General features: G+C 38.6%; 1 protein-coding gene across 1 annotated transcript in view; it reads right to left on the reverse strand.

The window, feature by feature from the left end:
• LOC128837780 (uncharacterized) overlaps positions 1-22,134 on the reverse strand; it is a 97,360-nt gene that overhangs the window by 49,548 nt on the left and 25,678 nt on the right. The window contains exons 9-12 of the mRNA XM_054029309.1: positions 18,667-18,863; positions 16,107-16,171; positions 13,828-13,934; positions 8,456-8,567 (exon numbers count right to left, since the gene is read on the reverse strand). Coding sequence (XP_053885284.1) covers positions 8,456-8,567; positions 13,828-13,934; positions 16,107-16,171; positions 18,667-18,863 — 481 coding nt within the window. The remainder of the gene's footprint in view (positions 1-8,455; positions 8,568-13,827; positions 13,935-16,106; positions 16,172-18,666; positions 18,864-22,134) is intronic.

Raw genomic sequence — 22,134 nt, forward strand, 5'->3', positions numbered from 1 at the left:
ATCTTGATTACTGAGTGCAGATGTGGTCACCCCATATTAAAAAAGGTATACTGAATTGGAAAAGGTTCAGAAAAGGGCAACAAAAATGATTAGGGGAATGGAACGGCTGCCGTCTGAGGAGAGCTTAATAAGACTGGGACTTTTCAGCTTGGAAAAAAGACAACTAAGGGGGGATATGATAGAAGTCTATAAAATCATGACTGGTGTGGAGAAAGTAAATAAGTAAGTGTTACTTACTCCTTCTCATAACACAAGAACTAGGGGCCACCAAATGAAATTAATAGACAGCAGTTTTAAAACAAACAAAAAGAAGTATTTTTTCACACAACACACAGTCAATGTGTGGAACTCCTTGCCAGAGGATGTTGTGAAGGCCAAGACTATAACATGGTTCAAAACAGAACTAGATAAATTCATGGAGGATAGGTCCATCAATGGCTATTAGCCAGGATGGACAGGGATGGCGTCCCTAGCCTCTATTTGCCAGAAACTGGGAGTGGGCAACAGGGGATGGATCACTTGATTATTACCTGTTCTGTTCATTTCCTCTGGGGCACCTGGCATTGGCCACTGTCGGAAAACAGGATACTGGGCTAGATGGATCTTTGGTCTGACCCAGTATGGTTATTCTTATGTTGCTGGCAGAAACTGCTGTGGGGACACATTAAGTCAATTCACTGCCTCCACCCTCCCATACCTTCTTCTAGCTCCCTAGCCATACTCCACTTCCCAGGCCAACCATATCCACTTCTCACTTCGATTTTCATTCTGCAAAGTCTGTCCTGAAATGGACTTTCTGCCACTGGAGGATCCTCTATTGGGGTCTACACTTTGGCAAAAGCTTTAGGATGAAACCTTGTTTCCCATGAAGTCAATGGCAAAACTCCCATTGACTTCAATGGTGCCAGGATTTCACCTTTAAAAAAAATACAACCCCCCCCCCCCCCAAAACCCTCCTCTCTATTGTATGTTTTTCTCTTTATACTTAACAATTTTTGCTTGTCTTGTGCAGATGTAATCCCTAATTGTATCTGCCTAAACACAGCATTTCTAAATACTCTCCTTTTTTGCAGCTGGGATAAGATTCCTTCTCCAGCCTCCTCTGATAGTTTTCTGCTTTTACTCTCATTTCAGTGACAGCCTCTGTCCGCTTTAGGTTTCTTTTTTTACCACAAGCTATCAGCCATACCTGTGTTTTTTCAAGTGGGAATTTATGTTCTTCAGTAAGGTAAAAGCTTGGGTCAGCTTTGATTCTACCCTTTTGATCAAATTTCCAGTACTAAGCCCTATATCAGTTATTTGGAATACAAATCTAATATACCATCCTCAGTTCCCTAGGAACAATAATAAATGTTTCTACTTTTTATATGAAATGGGATTGCACAAAGTTATAACCCTACAGCTCAGATTTTTCTCACATGGAATTATAAAGTGTTGTGAAATATTTCCTCTTCCTGATAGTCAGCTATACTATACAACACGGGTCAGCAACCTTTGGGAAGTGGTGTGCCAAGTCTTCATTAATTTAAGGTTTCGCGTGCCAGACCGGCAGTGCGGGCAGCAGACGGAACCCCAGACCAGCAGCGGGCTGAGCCGCTCAGCCCACTGTCGGTCTCGGGTTCCGTCCGCTGGCCCTGCTCAGCCTGCTGCTGGCCCGGGTTCCATCCATCCAGGCCGGCAGTGAGCTGGCAAGGGGCTGGTGGCTGGGTCCCCGGCTGGCAAGGGGCCGGCAGCCGGGACCCTAGACTGACAGTGGGCTGAGCGGCTCATCCCGCCGCCAGTCTGGGGTCCTGGCTGCTGGCCCTGCTTGGCCCGTTGCCAGCCCGGGTTCCATCCATCCAGGCCAGCAGTAGGCTGAGGAAGGCCGGCGGCCAGGACCCTGGCTGGCAAGGGGCCGAGTGGCTCATCCCGCTGCTGGTCTGGGATTCCGTAATCCAGGCTGGGAGCAGGCTGAGCGGGGCCGGCGGCTGGGACCCCAGCTGGCAGCAGTGTGCCACTAAAAATCAGCCCGCATGCTGCCTTTGGCACGCGTGCCACAGGTTGCTGACCCCTGCTATATAATTTACAGTTCATGCTAAGTTCTTCTTGCAATCCCCCTAGGTCTATCCAAGGTCATGTTAGACTTATACAAACTTTAATTTCTTCACTGCTGTGTTTGTGTCTCAAACCTAGTTTTGCTAAGAGATTTACTCTATTTGTTAGTGAACATGGAGAAAAATTCTAAAAGTTTATTTGATAAGTTCACATGAAATCCTGATCCCATTTAACACAATGGCAAAACTCTCATTGATTCAAACAGGAGCAGGATTTGGCCTCTCAAGACGAGGAGGGTTTTTTCTCATTTCCATTTTCTTCTGTCCTTTTGCTATAAAAAAATTTGCACAGGGAAAGGAGCTGTTCTATGAAAATACACCAACATTAAATATTAAACATATTATTAGTTTCTACAAAACCCATAGTGCTTTAGACTTTGCTTCTGGAATGTTGTGCATAAAGAATATTAGACTCATGATATATTCTAGCAAAAAATGGGCAGAGAAAAGAAGTAAAGCAACCAAAAAGGGAGAATCCAACAAAGTGGAGCCAAACCAGTCAGAGATTATCCTCATTCTCTGTTTGTTCAATGCCCTTTTTGCTTTTTACTTCATTAAGTTGTCTCTTCCACATTTTATTTCCGTTTCCCATTAGAATCATCCCTGAAGGACCCTAGAGAGAAGAAGGCACCATCTCTGCTCACTAGGGTCTACCCTTTCTTTAACTTCCTCCTCCCCAACAGGTACTGGGTCGTACACTTCTTCTGCCAATCTGCTATTACCTTCTCTCCTCCTCACAGGGAACTGCTCTGAGTAAATGGGGAGACCATGTTCCTGCTTCCTCTGCCCACCCATATTCCAGAAGCCTGTCAGCTCCTTCACTGAGCTTTTCCCTCCTTATAGCTAGAGGCTGCAATAGTAACTCACAGGAGGAGTTGGCTCAGTTGCAGGTAGCAAGCCAGTGGCTGGGAGGGAGGTTGCAATGATCCTAATACTGTCGGTGGAAACCCAGATGGCTCCTTCACAGCCACAAAGAGGTCAGGGATTCCTCCTCTCCCCAAAATGGGGAGTCCCCCACTACAATCCTCGTAAACATCAAAGATCAGGCCTGGATAGCTCTGTGCGTGAAACTTGAATAACCCATGTTATTTAGAAAAAAAGTATCATCAGTCCTATCGTTTATAATACAAAAGCTCCCCGTGAAGCAGGAAGGAATAGGTACCTACTGGCATTAGCAGCAACTACACACCACTCCACAGAAACACTAACCCAGGAACCAAACCCTGTAATAAACCTCGTTGCCTACTCTGTCCCCATATCTACTCTAGTGACACCATCAGAGGACCCAACCACATCAGCCACACCATCAGGGAACCCATTCACTTGCACATCTACTAATGTGGTATATGCCAGCAATGTCTTACTGCCATGTACATTGGCCAAACCGGACAGTCTCTACATAAAAGAATAAATGGACACAAATCGGATATCAGGAATGGTAACATACAAAAGCCAATAGGAGAACACTTCAATCTTCCTGGACATTCTATAACAGATTTAAAAGTAGCCATACTTGAACAAAAAAACTTCAGAAACAGACTTCAAAGAGAAACTGCAGAACTAAAATTCATTTGCAAATTTAACACCATTAATTTGGACTTGAATAGGGACTGGGAGTGGCTGGCTCATTGCAGAAGCAACTTTTCCTCTCCTGGAATTGACACCTCCTCATCAATTACTGGGAGTGAATTACATCCACCCTGATTGTATTGGCCCTGTCAACACTGGTTCTCCTCTTGTGAGGTAACTCCCTTCTCTTCATGTGTCAGTATAACAATGCCTGCATCTGTAATTTTCACTCCATGCATCTGAAGCAGTGGGTTTTTTACCCACGAAAGCTTATGCCCAAATAAATCTGTTGGTCTTTAAGGTGCCACCGGACTCCTTGTTGTTTTTGTGGATACAGACTAACATGGCTACCCCCTGATACTAACAAATAAGATACTATTGGGTTTGTATTAATATACCACTAGGGAACTTCCCTAGTGCTTAAAATCACATAGCTGATACACAGCCCAGTACCTCTCAAGATACAGTATTTGAAATATGCACCACTGTGGCTCATTTCAGGAAACATCTGATTTCTACAGTATGTTAGTTTTTCCTACTGCTAGATGCCCACTGCAGGGTTTACACACACTGATAATATTTTCAGAACTAACAGAAACAGTTTACTTTCCCCAGAGAAAGCATTTGCTTGGTGCTATTACCAGGATTCAGGTAAGACTGGTATAATGATCCAGGAGGTCACGTTTGTTGCTGGCTTGGTGAAAACTAATTACAGAATTCACCCATCAGCTTGGGGTGTCTGCTCTGGTTTCTGAGAGTCTGCCCTGAGGTAGGCACTCTCAGTTGTGAGGCAATCCAGACAGCATGACACAGTTTATGACTGATGCTGGAAGATTGACAAGTATCTTTTTTTTTTGTTTGTTTAACTTTTTTAAAATCCAAGCTAGTGTTTACATTTTTCGAAGATGCAGCATCTACCTCAATCAGATTATGTGGCAATGAGTTTTACAACTGGACTGTGATTTGATTTTAAAAGCATTTCCATATATAAATTTTAAAATTTGTTGCCTTATAATCTCATAGAGGCCCCACTGGATCATATTATCAATGGGCAAAGTAAATAGGAAAGTTTTACTAGTTTTCTTTATGCTACCCATTATTAAATAGTCTCAACTTTTCTTAATCTTCTTCTTTCCCAACATTTTTAATGTCTTCTCACATCAAAACCTACGATGTCCCAGATCATATTTGTTGCCCATTCCCTTGGGATGAATGGAGGGCACATGGAGCATATTAAGCTGTGAGAAAAAAAAACAGAAAAGCACCCAAACGCACTCTTCATTCAAAGGACAAACACACTATAGACTACCCAATGTCCTAGCAGTGCTGTCATCTCTGGAACCTTCTTGTAATGCTCAATCCAATCCCCACTAAACTACACGGAAATACTCCTATGAATTCAATGGACTATGCATCAGGTTCTTAATGAACAAGAGGAGACAGTAAGAATTCATTTGTAAAAATTATCTTTAATTGTTAAGCAACCTAAACTTGCTAAATAAGGCGATCAATCAATTAATTCATTCCACTGTTATCACATTCAAGACATGAAGATCAATGATTCAGCTACTCCACAGCTAAAATCACCCAATCATAAGCTTTCACAATAAAATGATAATAATTTGACTTTCTTTTTTCCTCTTTTACTCAAACACAGGTATCTGATTGATACAAGCCTGAACTAATTAACTACTTGTTTATAAAGTTGGGACATTTTCACCCTCTCCTATTCTAAGAGCATGTCTACACTGGTGCACTCAGGAAAGTGAAGCCAAATGAATTAAAGTTGCAAATTTAAAGTGTGTAAGTTAAATCACATTAAACCCCTGTGCGGACACTTTCATTTAGAAGTAAAGTGGCCTTAATTCACTTTAGTTTAGTGTACTAGCTAAAGCACTGATATAGTCCCATGACTACGTTAATACGAACTAAGTATCTTTTAGTTCGCACCAACAGGGTCCACATGGGACAGTTACAGCGCAACATTTCAGAGCACTCTACAATTCACACCCCTGCAGTCCACATTGTGGCACTATGTAAACAAGCTCTTAGACCACTTTACCTCTGAACGAAAGTACCCACACAGGAGTTTTAATGCACCAATAGTTAATTCGGCACCAATGGTTAATTCAGCTTAACTGCCCATGTAGGACAAGCCCTACTAAGAGTTATCAAAACAGAATTGAAATTACAAAGTCAATTTTTCATAGCTCCCATTACATGTGATAGTGTGCCACGAGGGCAAACTTTAAGGATATATTTTATAAAGTGTACCAACAGCCGGTGCTCTGACCACATTTATACAACTGAAAAAAATCAAACAAAGCAGCAATCTTCAGGCATCTTCTTAAGAACTGTTACTACAGAGAACAGGAGGGAGCCTCCAGCTCAAATTTAACAAGGAATGTATTTTTCACATCCACAGCTTCAAGACTTAGGGACTAAATTAGTGCAATTAAGTCGCCTGGTAATTAGTAGGAAACATGTCTATGCAAAATAAAACATCTGTTTCCGGAGTATATCAGGCCTTCAATATTCCTTTTATATTTCCATTCAGCCTTATGCTTACTTCCTAGCCTTCAGATAAAGGATGCTGCAGTGATCTAAAAAATAAAAAACACAAAATTGCTGTCTTTTTCAGTGTCTTAATCCAATGTTGGGAACTGCAGATGTATAGTATATCTGCATAGTTATTAATACATCCAGATTTACATGGTCATGTTTAAAAATCTAGTGGACACATATTTAGCAAAAAGTGCTAGCTAGACAAAGTTAAATATTTCAGTCATATCCTATATTAAGGATATGTATATAAACAGTATGTGGAGCATTAATAAACAAATAACAGATGTTTCAGTAAATGATTAATCAATTGTTAATGAGTTCAATGGATTCTTATAACCACCTATAACATATAATATTCATATCTATAACACGCTTATAATATCTACTTAATCATTTATTACTTCTTAATAAAAACTATTTATATACGTACTCTTAATGTAAAGTGTGATTGATATGTCTAAATTAAAGACTAGTTGATGCTACAATACTTGGCCTAAAAGAAACAGTTTCAGAACAGGTTTCAGAGTAGCAGCCGTGTTAGTCTGTATCCGCAAAAAGAAGAACAGGAGTACTTGTGGCACCTTAGAGACTAACAAATTTATTAGAGCATAAGCTTTTGTGGACTACAGCAAACTTTCTAAGCAAATCGCTTAAGCTAACCTTTTGACAGATAGTAACTAATCATGTGTTCCTCATTTTTTTGGCTACTTGAGTTGAGACCAGGGGGTTTGATGATCTTATATCTCCGTGTGTCAGTTCCCTATCTGTAAAATGGGGATTATAATAGCCACTCATCTCATAGCGGTGTTGCAAAAATAAATGAATGTTTATGAAGCACTCAGATATTATAATGATGAGCGCCATAGAAAAGCTCATGAAGAAATTAATAATACTGTCTTTAGAGCAGGGTTTTAATATTGTACAGTAAATAAGAAGTGAGGGCTACAGATGGAACAAGGAGTAGAAAACAAAAATACTGAATAGCTGCTAATTAAGTGAGCACCCTCCATTCTGTGTACTAACTGAGAACATGGGTCCTGGGGGGGAGGAGGGAGAGAAGTATTATATCATGTAATTAAAGACAGCACCATAATGCACAAGCAACTTTAATTCTGACATTTCCTAACTTCTGAGAGGTTGACCTTAGTAATATTATTTAATACAGTTTGTGTGTGTTTAAAATAGAGAATCACAGCATATGATCCTGGAAAGGGAAGGCATAGGTCCGCCACATAAGTATTACACTCTGATTTAGCAGAGGGAGTTTTGCTGCACTGCAGAATGAAGTTAAGCATAAACATTAAAATAAACAGTTACACTGATAAGTTACCTAGTTCTATTGTGGAAATTGACTCTTCATAAACAGTTTGTTAACTTTCTACATAACACATGTTCTTGTCTCCTATAAACATATATATTCAGCAATTTTAAAATACTGACACATTCCTCACATCAGATTCATAGACTGAGCTTTGCCAAACATGTATCTTGGAATTTTGCAAGACTTTGCAACTGACAAAGAAGAATTAGATGCTACTGTTTTGGAACAAGTCACACAACCTAAATATTTAAGTGTATAACTTAACTCAAGATTTATTGCTGTCTTTTACAGACCTTCATATGTGGATTTAGTTGGAGCAGATGCATGGTAGTTGCACCCACTATGGCTACCATTCAAATCTGTACATATGAATTTAACAAGTCACAAAACACAGCACATTATCATGTAATTAAAGACTATCATAATGCATATACACAAGGGGGCCTAATTAAGGCAACCTTAATTCTGGTATTTCCTAACTTCTGAATGCTTAACTGTGTAGCCTTAACATTCTTTTAAAGTATTTTAATATAATTTAAATAGGTGTAATATGTGATCACATCAAAAGAACTCCTACTATTATGAAGTTTGCTCTTGGGCAGATATTTATTTACACACACACATAAGTTAAAAAGTGTTCCTTTAGATTTCATAACAATGTATTTGTGGCACAGCAAGGTCTCAATCCTACAAAGATTTACTCATTACTTAACATTTGAGTACTCACATTAGGTTCATGTGTAGACCCGTGAACATCAAAGTTAGGCACGTGCAAAAGTCTTTGCAAGATGTTGTCAGCTCAGGAATTTCCCCCAGTAAGTAATCTCTTTAAAAAGTTACATAAAGATAACATGGGGGAATTAAAATGGGTCAGAAAAGGCTTCATATTCTTGTGCTTAGTACTTACATCATCTATTTTCTTTTTAGCATGGGGTCCATATGTATCTTCAGAACCTAAAATTTGTATGTTAACTGCACAGTAATCTTCATACCCAAGCTGCCTGAAAATAAGGCGAGTCCTGCAACAGATTATTTGTTATTATCAAACTGCTTAAAAAATATTATATGCAGTAACAGTGCAGTCCATCAGTTTTAGTTCTGTTCTAGTTAAATTTGGATTTGAATATTTCTTATCTGGGCAAATTTACTGCTATATCATATGACAATATCAAGTTAGTCATACTTAAAATACATCCTGACCTCTTGATTCTAAATTTCTATTTATTTAAGTTATCTTATAGATGGCCTGCAAAGGAAAAAATAAATGGGCTTGTATTTTTTTACTTGCTTCATTCTGATGAAGGAAGAAAGCAGAAAATGTTATTAAAATTAATACATTCTGCTTGCTTTCACATTAGAAATTCAGCTCCTATATTTGCTCTTCCTGGAAGACACTATGAATAATTAAGAAATACATGAATGACATCAGAAGTACCAAAGAAATGAAATCTACTTAACTGAGTTCAGGAGGAACTTTTATTCAGACTTTAAAATTCCTTGTTTTGTGTTAATCCCTATGTAAATTAAATGCCTAAAAACAGTTGGAAGAAAAGTTATTTGTTGAATTTTTACCACCCTCAGCTCTTCAGTTAAGAGCTGAGAAGCTCTCAATACATTTTTCTGGGTCCTTCCCAGTGGAAGTGCCACTAAACACCAGGAAGACAAGACTTGACATTCCTAATATGTCTATAGTTAACAACGAGCAGGAGGGAGGAAAGGGGGAAAACAGTGGAAAAACATCTTTCCAGCTTTCTTCATACTATATTAAAAAGAAGTATATACACATTTTTTTCCATTGCAGGTCATATTCAGCAGAGCCACAGATAATATAGGTTAACCTATATTTACCAGATGTCAAAACAACTGGAAGTGAGAAAAAATAATAGACGTTACACTGTTCCAGATTCCATACAACATGGTCTAGAGTAAAGAATCAGGAACTCTTGAGTCCTACTATGAGCTCAGCTACTGACTCACTGTGGGTACGTCTACACTGCAATGAAAGACCTGAGGCACCAAGTCTCAAAGCTTGGGTGAACCGACTCGGGCTTGCAGGGCTTGGGCTGCAGGGCTAAAAATTGCAATGTAGATGTTTGGGCTCAGGCTGGAGCCTGGGCTTTGAGACACTTCCACCCCAAACCATAGTAGTAGAAAATTTTCACTCTACTAAGAAGCCTGCAGCCAATCAGCACAGCCCCCAAAGTAGGCTGTTCTGACTAGAGATGGGGAAAAGCCAAGATGGATAGTGGATGCATTGATTCAGGAGACTCCAGAACAACTTGCACATATAGCTATGTGCCTCTTATGGATCCTCCAGAATCTGAACAGGTCTGGGTGGTATCCTTGGAACATGGGGCAAAACCCTCTCTTTCTTCCACACAGAGCTGGAAAAACCCCAGTGGCACTTACAGTTTGAATGTGTCTGTGTCTAAAATCCTCCAAATTCTTTCCTCAGGCTCAAATCAGAGACACTATATAACCTCTCAATGCAAAAACCTCGAACTGTTGCCAGAGGTTGTTTTCTCTCTCACAAGTAGCAAAACACTCTGTATAGTCATCTAGTGACATGGAAAAATACACACTAGAAACAAGCTTTCAGAGCTTTCACAGTGATTGGTGCAAGAGAATCCATAATTCTTAGTTTCTGCAAAGCCATTCAACTAGTAGAGGTGACGTATTTTACCCTATTCACAGAACTAGATCTCTTCAATTTTGCAGTTACAAAACCAGGGAAGTAATCAAACTAAAAATTGTCATAGTAATTCCACTCCATTGAAACTGAAAGAAAATATCAATATAAAAAAAAAAGATGATAAAAGGTCAAAATTAGTACAGACAGAAAGTTCAACTTTGTGAAGGCAGTCAATAGGAGGGTAGTATATATATAAAAAAACCAAAACAACAATGTAAAATGTCCTTCTGTTTCCCTTTACCAGTGTCAGTGCTTCCTTAACACATACCAAGTATATGAGGCAACACCATATATCTGGCACCCTTACATATTTCCACCAGATTAAGAGATTTTATAGGTTCAAAAAGGAAATTACATTAAAACCGACAGAATCTTTCACACCAGTGGAAGATTTTAAATACACCTATTGTATATGCTCATTGAATTGTCAATATTACACATGAGACCAGCAGTAAAGAGATCAATGTATTTAAGATTAATTTAAAAGTGATTCATAAATATGATATTCCTGTGTTACTCATTAAGGTAAAAATTTGCAAACTTGGGTGCCTAAAATCAGGCACCTAAATTCATATTTATGACACCAAAATACAAGTGGCCAAGATTTTTCGATGCACTGAGCAACCCCACACCCAATGAAGTACAGTGAACTCCTCACTTAAAGTCGTCCCAGTTAACGTTGTTACATTGCTGATCAATTAGATAACATTCTCGTTTAAAGTTGTGCAATGCTCCCTTATAACGTTGTTTGGCAGCTGCCTGCTTTGTCCACTGCTTGCAGAAAGAGCTGCTCATTGGAGCTAGCTGGTGGGGGCTTGGAACCAGGGTGGACCTGCAGCCCCCCTATCAGCTCCCAGTTTCCGTAAGTTCCCTGTGCAGCAGCCGCCCAGCAGGCTATCAATTGCCGGGCAGTTCAGCTGTCCCTCCCCCCACTGCTATGTGCTGCTCCTGCCCTCTGCCTTGGAGCTGCACCCGGGAGCCTCCTGCTTGCTGTGCAGGGGAGGAGGGGGAAAGGGGGGCTCCCCCTGCTCCTGCCCCCCACTTACCCCATCTCCATAGAGCAGGGCGGGGACAGGACAGGGCTCAGGACGGAGGGAGCTTGCTGGCAGCAGTTGCTGTCTCAACTTGCTGATCTACTTAAAAAGGCAATGTACTTAGAGTGGGGTCAGCATCTCTCTCTCTCTCTCTCTCTCTGCATCTCTCATACACAGGGTGTGTGTCTCTGTCTGCCATGCTGTCTCCCCTCCCTCCATTTGTGCTGCCTTGTAGAGTGTGAGGCTACATTAACAACGTGTTAACCTTGAGGGCTCAGCCAAATACTAGTTCATCATTTAGCAGTAAGGCATTCCCTGGGAAATATCCCAGCCTCTGACTTCACCACCTCAACCAAGCTTCACCATCATCATTGCTGTGTACAGTATGAAATTGTTTGTTTAAAACGTATTGTGTGTGTGTGTGTGTGTATAATATAGTCTTTTGTCTGGTGAAAAAATTTCCCTGGAACCTAACCCTCCCCCCCATTTACATTATTTCTTATGGGGAAATTGGATTTGCTTACCATCGTTTTGCTTAAAGTCGCATTTTTCAGGAACATAACTACAACGTTAAGTGAGGAGTTACTGTAAACAGATACATATAAAATGTAGGTGCTTAAGTTTGAAATATGTTCTGTGGACAGCTTTCAGTCCATAGCTATGTCCTGTGGGTCCTTTGACCCAACCCTTGTTGTGGGATTTGTAGTCATTCTACTGCAGCACTAATAGCATTGCTGCTCTACAAAGTGCCTATCCAAAGCAGCATGATGGCTTTGTTTCTTGGCTGGGTTTCCTGTAGAGGCCATCTCAGTCCTGACTTGGCAGGCACTTTAACTCAAACATGGGTGAATGGATTAAAGTGGAGATGGAGGGAATTTCCTTACTTTGAATGAAATTCATTCCCTTCTCTGGATATTACCCAACCATGTACTTACCTGGGATAACCTGCTAGCAACACAATGATAATTTTGAAGAGCACTTTATGTGCCTTTGCAATGCACTAGAATGCACACATACAAAAAATCCCAAGGGGAGACACTCAAAACCACTCATAAGGCTTCTGCAAATTATTCATTTTGAACAATGGAGAGGAAGGAAGGGAAGAATGAAGGAGACAGAGATATCATTTGTCACTAATTGAAGCTAGTGGTGTAAGCAGTCTGCAGGATTCTAAGGGCAGTCTACACTAGAAGACTGCTGTAGCCTGTCTGCTGAAGATGCTCTATGCCAATGGAGCTCTCCCATTGGCATAATTACTCCAACTCCCCAACAGGCAGAAGCTATGCCAGAGGGAGAGCATCTCCCCCTGACATAGCATCTGTGTGGACCACTCTTAGGTCACTGTAACTTGCGTCACTCAAGGGGATGTCTTTTTCACACCCCTGGGCAACCTAAGTTACATCAACTTAAGCGGTAATGTAGAACTGCCCTAAGTGGAGTTGCACATTAAGAGCACATTAGCCCAGTACTCTGGGATCTGCACTGGATTCCAATACATTTCTGGATAGAATTCAAGATGTTGGTTTTAATCTATAAATCCCAAAGAGTTTGAGACCTCTGGCTTGTGCACACAGGGAAGTTAGTGAGCAATAAGCTAGGGTGTGAATTTGAAGTGTATTAGTTACTCCGAATTAAATCCCCCTGTGGACACTCTTACTGAGCACTAAGAATTCCCTCCGGTGGTTTAACTTAGCATATTTTGTGCATCGTGCATTAAGCTAATGTCCACAATGGCACTGTTAGTGCGTGGTAAAAATGTCCATAGTGAGAGTTAGTGTGGAGTAATGAGTGTGCACTAGCTACTGGGGACTGCATCTCTCCCAGTCTAGTTCTGGCAGAACCAAAATCAGCAGAAGCACTTGAGCTGGAGCTCCATCAATATACACAAAAGGGGGCTGCTGGCAGAGTATTCTCTGATGGGGTCATTGATTGTAGAACTCTCTTCTCCACCCTTGGTCCTTCAGAGCTCAGATGCATTAAACTTCTGGGCATCTATTTAATCCCCTTTTTGTTCAGGTGGAAGTGGATATGTTTATAAGCAGTCCTTTATGTTACAATTTTTAAATGTATGGGAGGATATGTGCCCAGAGCCCTGGATGGACATCTATAGTTTTTAAAGTTTGAAGAAATCAATAAAATAAGTAAAATGTACTCAGGTTCCAAAATGACTAATAAGGTCCTCAGGGTGCCTTAGGACAGAAACTGGCCCCTCGTCAAAAGTTAGCAAGCTATTCAGTTCACTAGGTCACCAAGGTCTAGGACTAAAACTGGCTAAACAACAAAGTCCAACTTCTCGCACTATTCAGAAACAATCTATTTGCTGATAAATCATGTCACTAGTATTTTGTAGCTGTATAATAATTTTATGGAGAAGTAAATTATAGAACCTTTTTCTACCATTTATATTTTGAAATGTCCTTCCATGTAAAAGAATGCTATCTTCAAGGATATCTCCCAGTTGATATAGCTGCCATCTTATTAGTACAGTTTACCATTATATTTTGATTTTAAATTTAAAAGGCAAAATAAAGCATATCTGTAATAAATACTCACCTTTTCAGAATGCTTTCCGCAGTTTGTCTTCCCTTTTCCACTGCCTTTGGCCCTATCACTGGGCAGACAGCTGTAGCTCTAAAACCATCCAGGTAAGTGGCATTTACCTAGTAATTAACGGTTATAAAATGAATTGAGGGATTTCTCATAGTTTACCGTAAAAGATATTTTTTTCACTAGATATTTTTTCTTCCTGCATTTTCCTCCACCCTTCAAACACTTCTAGTCTATTAGCATGCCCCTCCACTCACCACTTACCAAAGCTATACATATTTAGCTCTTTCCTCAGAGGTCACAAAATAAAGCCTAAGTTTTTGTTTTGGTTTTCGGGGGGGAACAGTGGACGGGACGGGACGACAGGGGGGAAGAGTATGTAAGAAAGACATCTGTCCATCCATTATAATGGTATCTGAGATTCTGAGTAAACAAAATGTTCTACAAAACTAATACATAAATATATAAACAAGTCTTATTAATGTCATATTGATTTTTCAGAACATTAAGTAAGGCCTCCCATTTTAAATGATATAATTACAGTATATATTCTAAAAATGTCTCTAAACAAGTATATTTTAAATGGCCTATTGACTTATTTACAGTTATTTTAGTACTATTTTAATGTCCTGTAATACATGAAAAAGAGAGTGCATATTTTAATCAAATTTTCTTTATCTAAAATATTTTGTATCTAAATTATTTGCTGGTTCATTCAAATATGGAATTAAATAATTCTGACACTATCCTTATATGAAATGTAATAATTTGTTTATCCAGTGTCATTTTTAGAATATATTTATTCTTTTAAAAATGATATTTTTTTAAATCAAAACAGGCAATGATTAGTCCACAGATTTCATACTCACTAATGAAATCTGAGTCTGGAAAACAAACCAACCTGAGTTCTATCAGTTGACAATCAGAAATCCTCTCAATTATTTATTTTTAAAGGTATTCTTAAGGTTCAAAAACAACTGAAACTTCCCCCCCCAAACTTGAGGAAAAAGTTTGCTCCCAGGCACAGACCACACAGATCGAGTTTTTTTATTCTAACATTATGTAATTAGAAATCTTGATCGAATACCCATGGCGAATCCAGTTATAGAGTATGTAGCCAATACTGTGACAGTTAAGGACAAAATATATTCCTTTATAAAGCAGATGATTATTAGAAAAATAATGCATGAGTGGAAAACTTAAGGATTGTTTGCACACCTGAGAAAAATGAAATAGGAGCTATTCATTTATCTGAAAAAGAGTTAGTAATATACTCCAACCCAATGTCTTTAGAGATTACTTTGGCTTCTGCACTGAGGTCACCTAAGTCCAAAATCATACCTCCATCTTCTTTGAAAACAATACTGCTTATTTTTTAAATCTTAAATACATTTTATAAAGTGGTCACTTAAACACTACCTTTAGATATTTTTATTATATTAAAAAAAAATAAAAAACAAACTTTCAAACTGGTAGAAATATTTTAAATGTAATCACTGGACTTTTAAAAAGGTATGTCTGATCTATAGTTTATCACACAAACAATAGTGTCAGCATATTTGCAAATTATACATCTTCTCTAAAAAAGAATTTAAAAGTTTTAAATGGATCCAGTCAAATCAACTCTGCTTTGCTATCTCACTATTAAGAGCAGTTTTAATTTATGGATCCAATCTTGTTCCCGCGGAAAGTCAGTTGAAATTTTGTTATTGAGTTAAATGGGATTAGGCTTGCCCTATTTGTACTTTGATGTATTTGCCTAAATTGGTGTCCCTGCAGGGGAGTAAAGACTATAACAACACATAATTAAAAAAAAGCTTTGCACTTATGTAGCATCTTCCAATAGGGGGATATCAAAAGACTTTACAAACATTAATTCATTAATCTTTCACAGCACCCTTATCAAACTGTAAAGAATTATCTTGATATAAGTGATTATGCAGTGTTTTGTCTTTGAGAATCATGCGCTTAATATGTTTCACATTGAAGCAAGACAAAAAATGACAACTATAATTAAAATATGATTTTGTGACGGAAAACAGAATTTTATAATTAAAGAACCATCTCAATCTTAATTACTATGGTTTACTGTGGACTTCCCCAAAGACTTATAACATAACCTCAATTTTGTATATAGCAATTTCACTTACGTGCGTTAATATACTAGGTGTGGAAAAATAAGGGTTTCACCTGGCAGTAGTATTGCCTTTTTCTCCAAAATACCAACATTTCATAAATCAAGAGCATTTCATTCTATATAATTATCAAAGCAATAAGAAAAGAACCTTATAAAACGTTGAAGGAGGTGATCCTTTTGCTCCATGAATTTTCACTGCCCCACCTTCAATACCTACAATGGTTAAAAAACATCTATTTTAATGACTTCAATATAATTTCTGAGAAAGTACTATCAATTCACCTTATGTGACACAATACAAAGCAAAAAATGTTACTGATACTCCTATCATCAAGATCCATGCAAAAGAGAAAGTTTTCTATTGAACAGCCACGTCTGCATTAGCAACTCAAGCATCAAATCTATGGAGTATAAACCCCTGGACTACCTTCAATTTGCCTTTTAACATAATTGTTGAAATATTTACACACAGAATATTTGAATATGTAACACATGACATGGCCTTAGGATTCAACTGTTGTCTTCTGTTCGAATGCAAGGATGACACACATCTACAATTCTCAGCAAATTCAAGGATTGAAGCTTTTTTTAAAAAAAAATTCATATTAAGCAATATTAAGGTGAAATTATTGGATCTTTGGGATTGTGACCCGATCCCTTCCCCTGACTGAGGAGGCCTTCAGAGAAAGGGTGTTGGAAAGAGAGCAGCAGGTGGCAATGTACCAGACCACTGACTGCAGTTGGCTGCCTCACTTGGGAAGATTAAGGAATTAATGTTAGGAGAAAGACCAGAGTCTGTCTGAAGAAACATTGTTAGAAAATGTGTCCTGGCTGGAGCTGGATGGCAAAAGTTGTATAGATGTAGGCCCTATATAGCCTTAATCTTTTTGTTGATAACAGTAACAAGATAATCTAGAGAACATTTCAGGGCAAATAATGTACTTGACAATGCACATCGTAACACGTGCGAGGAATCAGTCAAAGCACTGCCTGTCTAGTCTTAGGGCTTGATCCTGTACCCACTGAAGTCAACAGCAATGTTCCCATTGACTTCAGTAATGCAGGATCAGGGTCTTACTCAAATACAGTATGTCTAAACCCACCTACATCTAAATAAGATGCAGTTTATCTCTAACAAATCTATGCCTGCGAGTGTTTAGCAAAATATGAAAGCCATCATACAAATACTCTGAACTTCGTAAAGACCAAAAATAAAGAGAACTTCTTCAGACATTTTCTGAAGAATGAAAATTTACAATAATCTTAAATGTCACTGTCAAAACTACAACAGCAAGGTTAATTTAGTGTTAATTTAAATTGCCTCTCTGCTATTATAGAATAATATCTCTACAATCAGATGGAAGATTTGCAGGATTTTTACATAAGGTGAAAAAGAAATGCATGACATCCATCAACAAAAAGAAAACAGAAAGAAAACCTCTTAGTTCAAGCGAGTATTGTAACTAATCCTGCAGTACAACAAAATCAGCAATGTGAACATCAAAAATAGATAGCCTGCCCTGTTCTTTCTGGTGTACGTGTCAAAGCACTTAAAACTAAAAGTATTTAAGAAATCTGCCTATCTTCCATCTGTTATATTTCTAAGAGGAGGACTAACTGAAAGTTCATGTGAAAGTTCATTTTAAGTTCAAACGTGTCATATCGGGTCATTTACAAGCTAAAAGTTCATTGGAAGGTTAAGGTTCTATTTTTTAAAAGGACTAGTGGCTAAAAGCAACAAGCTGGCCTTATCAGACTATTTGTCATTTGATTATGTTGCATGAGCAGAAGGTTCACTGTACAATTTTAAGATAGAAATGTTTTGCTTAAAAATAAGGCTAATATGAAGTTTAGGATTTTATCCTAATGAGTTTTTAGTTTGAGTTTTAATTGTTTTGGGTTTTATAAGGGAACTAGATTCCCATATTGGATAAGATCCATAAAAAGCAAATTCCTTTTCACACTGGTTTGTCTATAAAACATGGGGACTAAGAGCTAAGAGATGTCAAGTTACTCTAAATGAGCAGTTTAGCAAGGTGGCTTGTCCACACTTCTGATCTTGAAGTCTAGTATTCAAATTTGGGCCTGAAATTAAAGTATTTTGGAGGGTAGTGCAGTGGGATTTCTGTAACAGCTGTTCTCTAGCTGAGAAATCTTACCCTTTTAAAGGTGACACAGTCAAGTGGCTAAAAAATGAAGGTTTATCATGTGTTGTCTTAAGCAGAGTGGTGGCTACCCATTGCCACTAGGGAGAGAGACTGTGTGTGTGTGGCAGTGGGGGTGGGGGGGCTGCATCAGTAACTAGTAACAAAAGGAGGGTGAACTGGATTAAAATGTAGTCAAGTCTAATAGAGATGGGGAGTACTTCCTGAAAGTCACAGCAAAAATATTTTTAAGTGCTACAGAAATACATGATTTAATAAACTGGGTAATTATTATATATGTATTTTAATAAAGAAAAAAAATTAGGTTACTCAAAAATCTGCGGAATTGCTCACAGCTAATCTAAATTTCCAAAGAATGGCACAAAGCAATCTGGATATCCTTATGAGACAGCCCATCTTAAGATCAGGCTTCAAAAGAACAGACTTAACAAGTAAAGTTACATGGAAAAAATGGAAACTACAGTAACTACTTTAGTCTGCCAACATAACTTACTGAATAGATTTCCTCAATATAAGGGTCCTCTGCCTGCAACAGCCACTAACCTGGAATTTCAGTAATGGAAACTTGAGAAAAGTCACATGTGACATCTGGTAAGAGATAACACTGAGGGTTGCCAATTTCATACACCAACTGTTCAGCCACGGTGCCAAAAGAGATTAGGCCCCCTGTGTCAGGTGGTTTGGATAGAGTAAAGCGTCCATCAGAAGAACATTCTACTATGGGAAACCCCATGTTATGCCTAAAGAATTAAAAACATTAAAAATGTTAAGAGTTCAGAATAAAAGAAAAAATATTATTAATTACTTCATAAGTAATAACCAACACACACCAACATTTTTATAGAAGCAACTAAATTAAAAATTAGTCAATAAGATACAGCACAGAGCCTTTCTAGACACAAACTCAAGAAAATACTGAATAAACTGTCAAGACAATCAACTAACTGTATTACCTGCGCTAAGACAGATAAGACCACACACTTACATAAATTATGTTGTCCAGTAATAAAATGTAGAAGTAACCATAGAACCCCCAAAGACTAAAAGAGGGGTGAAGGAGCCGCCATAGACTACGACACTAAACTAGACTACGCCATAGATTACGGCAGTGGTTGAAGAGGTGAGAAGAGAATCAGAGGAGTAAAGATTCATGAAAACCCAAGGAAGAGGTAGAACACAGAAAGAAGGTCATGACCAACAGTTCTGAAAGTAGACAGGCAGATACAGGAAATCAGAATGGAAAACCGGCCCTACAACTTGGCCATGAGGTCACTGGCGATTTATTAGAGCAGGTAAAGTGGAATGGAGGGAGGAGAAAACAGGAGTGTACTAGAGGAGCAGTCAAAACAGCAGAAGCAGACTGGGCTCAAGGATCTTGGAGGCAAAGGGACGTAGGGAGATTGAGTTAACTATATCTTTTGAAGATACACAATAATAAATGGAAAATCAGCATCAGAAAACTGGAAGTATTTAAAGACACACATAAATCATAATTCAGTGCAGTAAAATAATAAAACCCAGATGGGTAAGAGAAAACAGTGAGGCAAACAGGAGAAGAGCAGTATGACACAGAGAGAAACAGAAGGTTTTCATAAAAAACAATGTAATTGCACAGGGAAAATGATAAAAAAAACAGTAGTAAATACAGTTCCAACACTGCTAAAATGTGGTTGACTCTTCATGGACATCTGGACGAACTCTTGAATACAGTAGAATCTAGAGTTATGAACACCTCGGGAATGGAGATTGTTTGTAACTCTGAAATATTTGAAACTCTGAACAAAACGTTATGGTTATTCATTCAAACAAACGTTATGGTTATTCACAGTACTGTACTGTATTTGCCTTTTTTTTTTTTTTTGGTCTCTGTTGCTGCCTGACTGAATACTTCCAGTTCCAAATGAGGTGTGTGGTTGACGGGTCAGTTTGTTACTCTGGTGTTCTTAACTCTGAGGTTCTATGGAAGTTGCTTTCCCAGTTTTAAAGGCTTTTCTTTCTGTTCCAAAGAACTTCTCTGAATAGAAGCAATGATCAAGAAAGACACTTAAAACAAAACCAACATGTTATAGCTTCTAAAGAGGCCATCTGGCTCGACTCCTCTCATAAGAAGGTGGAGATCTGTCCAAAAAAAATTTTTCCAAAGAGAGGAGAAGAACAAATGGTGGCACCAGAGGAGCTAAGGTGCTATATAGTCCCCCAAAGCTTCTCTCTCAGGGCTTGTTTTTGATAGAGGCTGAGCATCACAATTCTCATTGAAATCAGTGATCATCAAGCTCTAAATGCATACTTAAAATTGTTTTGCCTTTGGAACAGTCCTCCTGAACTAATTATGTTCTTGTTCTAATATAGGCAGTGTACTCCACACAACAAAATTGGTTATAGAAAAGTTAGATGCACGAAGTCTGGAGAACAGATATACATGAAGTTAGAAGTAAGCAAAGAAACCAGTGAACTCTTAATTGACATTTGTAAAAGTTCACAGGCGTTTGGAGAGATTCCTTAGCATGGGGAATCTGCAAACATAATTCCATTATTTAAATAAAGGATTAAGAGACAAACTATGTGACTATAGATCAGCAAGGATTGTTCAGGAAACTTAGAAAAGCCCACCATGAATTCAAACAGGAAAGGTAATACTTCATTAATCTGGTCTTTGAAGCTATTTTAGCCATAAACAGATAAGGGAAATTCACTGAACATAGTGCACTGAGATATTGAGAAGTTATTTGATATGGTCTTAGATCAGTAAATAATGGAAAAGGAAATTAAATAATCTTTAACACTTACTTTGCACTTTATAATGTACTGTAAAAAACACAAACATTAACTTCACAACATTGCTGTGAGGCTGTACACTACCACATGTAATTATCTCAAATTGCAAGTAGGGGAAACAGACACAAAGGAAGGCAAAGTGACTTGTCTAAGGCCACACAGCAAGTCAGTAACAGAATCAGAACTAGAACTCAGGAGCTCTTGGCTCCTGCTCCATGCTTACTTCACTGGACCATGCTGCCTATATGTGCTGAACAGAACAAACGGCTTAAAGCAGTAATGCAAACATCTTGCCTGTAGATTGGATCCTGCCTGCTTGAGGCACCCAGGCAAATCCAAATTCTGCAGAATGGAAGTTTTCATTTCCTGTGGGATCTCCTAACAACCTAGTCCAGCACAGCCACAAGACTAGCAGGAGCAGGGCAAGGAGGAACTGGAACATCCCAGCTTCAACCCATCCTACCACCACAGCACCAATTAACTATGGCCCTACTATTCACATGGAAATAATGATCTTCTCATACTTCGGCCTAATCTGGCCAATTTCAGATGGACATTAAAGGCAATTCTTCAACCCCAGGACTGTATTGCTGATGAAATTCAACTTTCCACTCTAAACACTGAAGCTTGTCAAAAAGAAAATCTTCAAAAAATTAACATTGAACAAATTGCATTTTTCCCCTACAAACTTCATTCTCAAAAACAGCTGAACCATTTTTGCTCAAACTTTCAAAAAACAAAAACAATAAAAACCCACCCTGAGGCAGAGACAAAGCATGGAAAATTTCAGCTCACAAGGTTAAATATCTGACAAAGTCACACAACTAAAAACAGCATTATAATGGAAAATGTCAGGCAATCTAATAGCAGCTATTACCATTCAAGCCCTTCAAAACATGAGAAAGGGAAAAAGTTTTGTGAGGGCTGTAAATGGCCCTTCCACTTGTTCACTCAAAGTCATGTTTCTGGAGGCTTTTAGCCTGGACCCTGTGTAACATGAGAAGGTCGTCAGACAACTTTAGACATGTATCCCTTCTGCTTCAATGGAGGGATGATATAACTTTTGTGAATATCCATGTAGAAGTTACATGTCCAAAAGTGGAGCATTGTGTATTGAAAATGCTTGTTGGGGCAGAAGCTAAAGTATCCCTGAGTGACTCTCCCTGATTATATCTTCAGTAATCTCCAGGAGTTTTATTTTCATATTCTGAAGTTTTGGAAAGATAAGGCCATGAT

The sequence above is a fragment of the Malaclemys terrapin genome, chromosome 5, assembly GCF_027887155.1.
Source record: "Malaclemys terrapin pileata isolate rMalTer1 chromosome 5, rMalTer1.hap1, whole genome shotgun sequence".
In the NCBI taxonomy this organism is placed as follows: domain Eukaryota; kingdom Metazoa; phylum Chordata; order Testudines; family Emydidae; genus Malaclemys; species Malaclemys terrapin.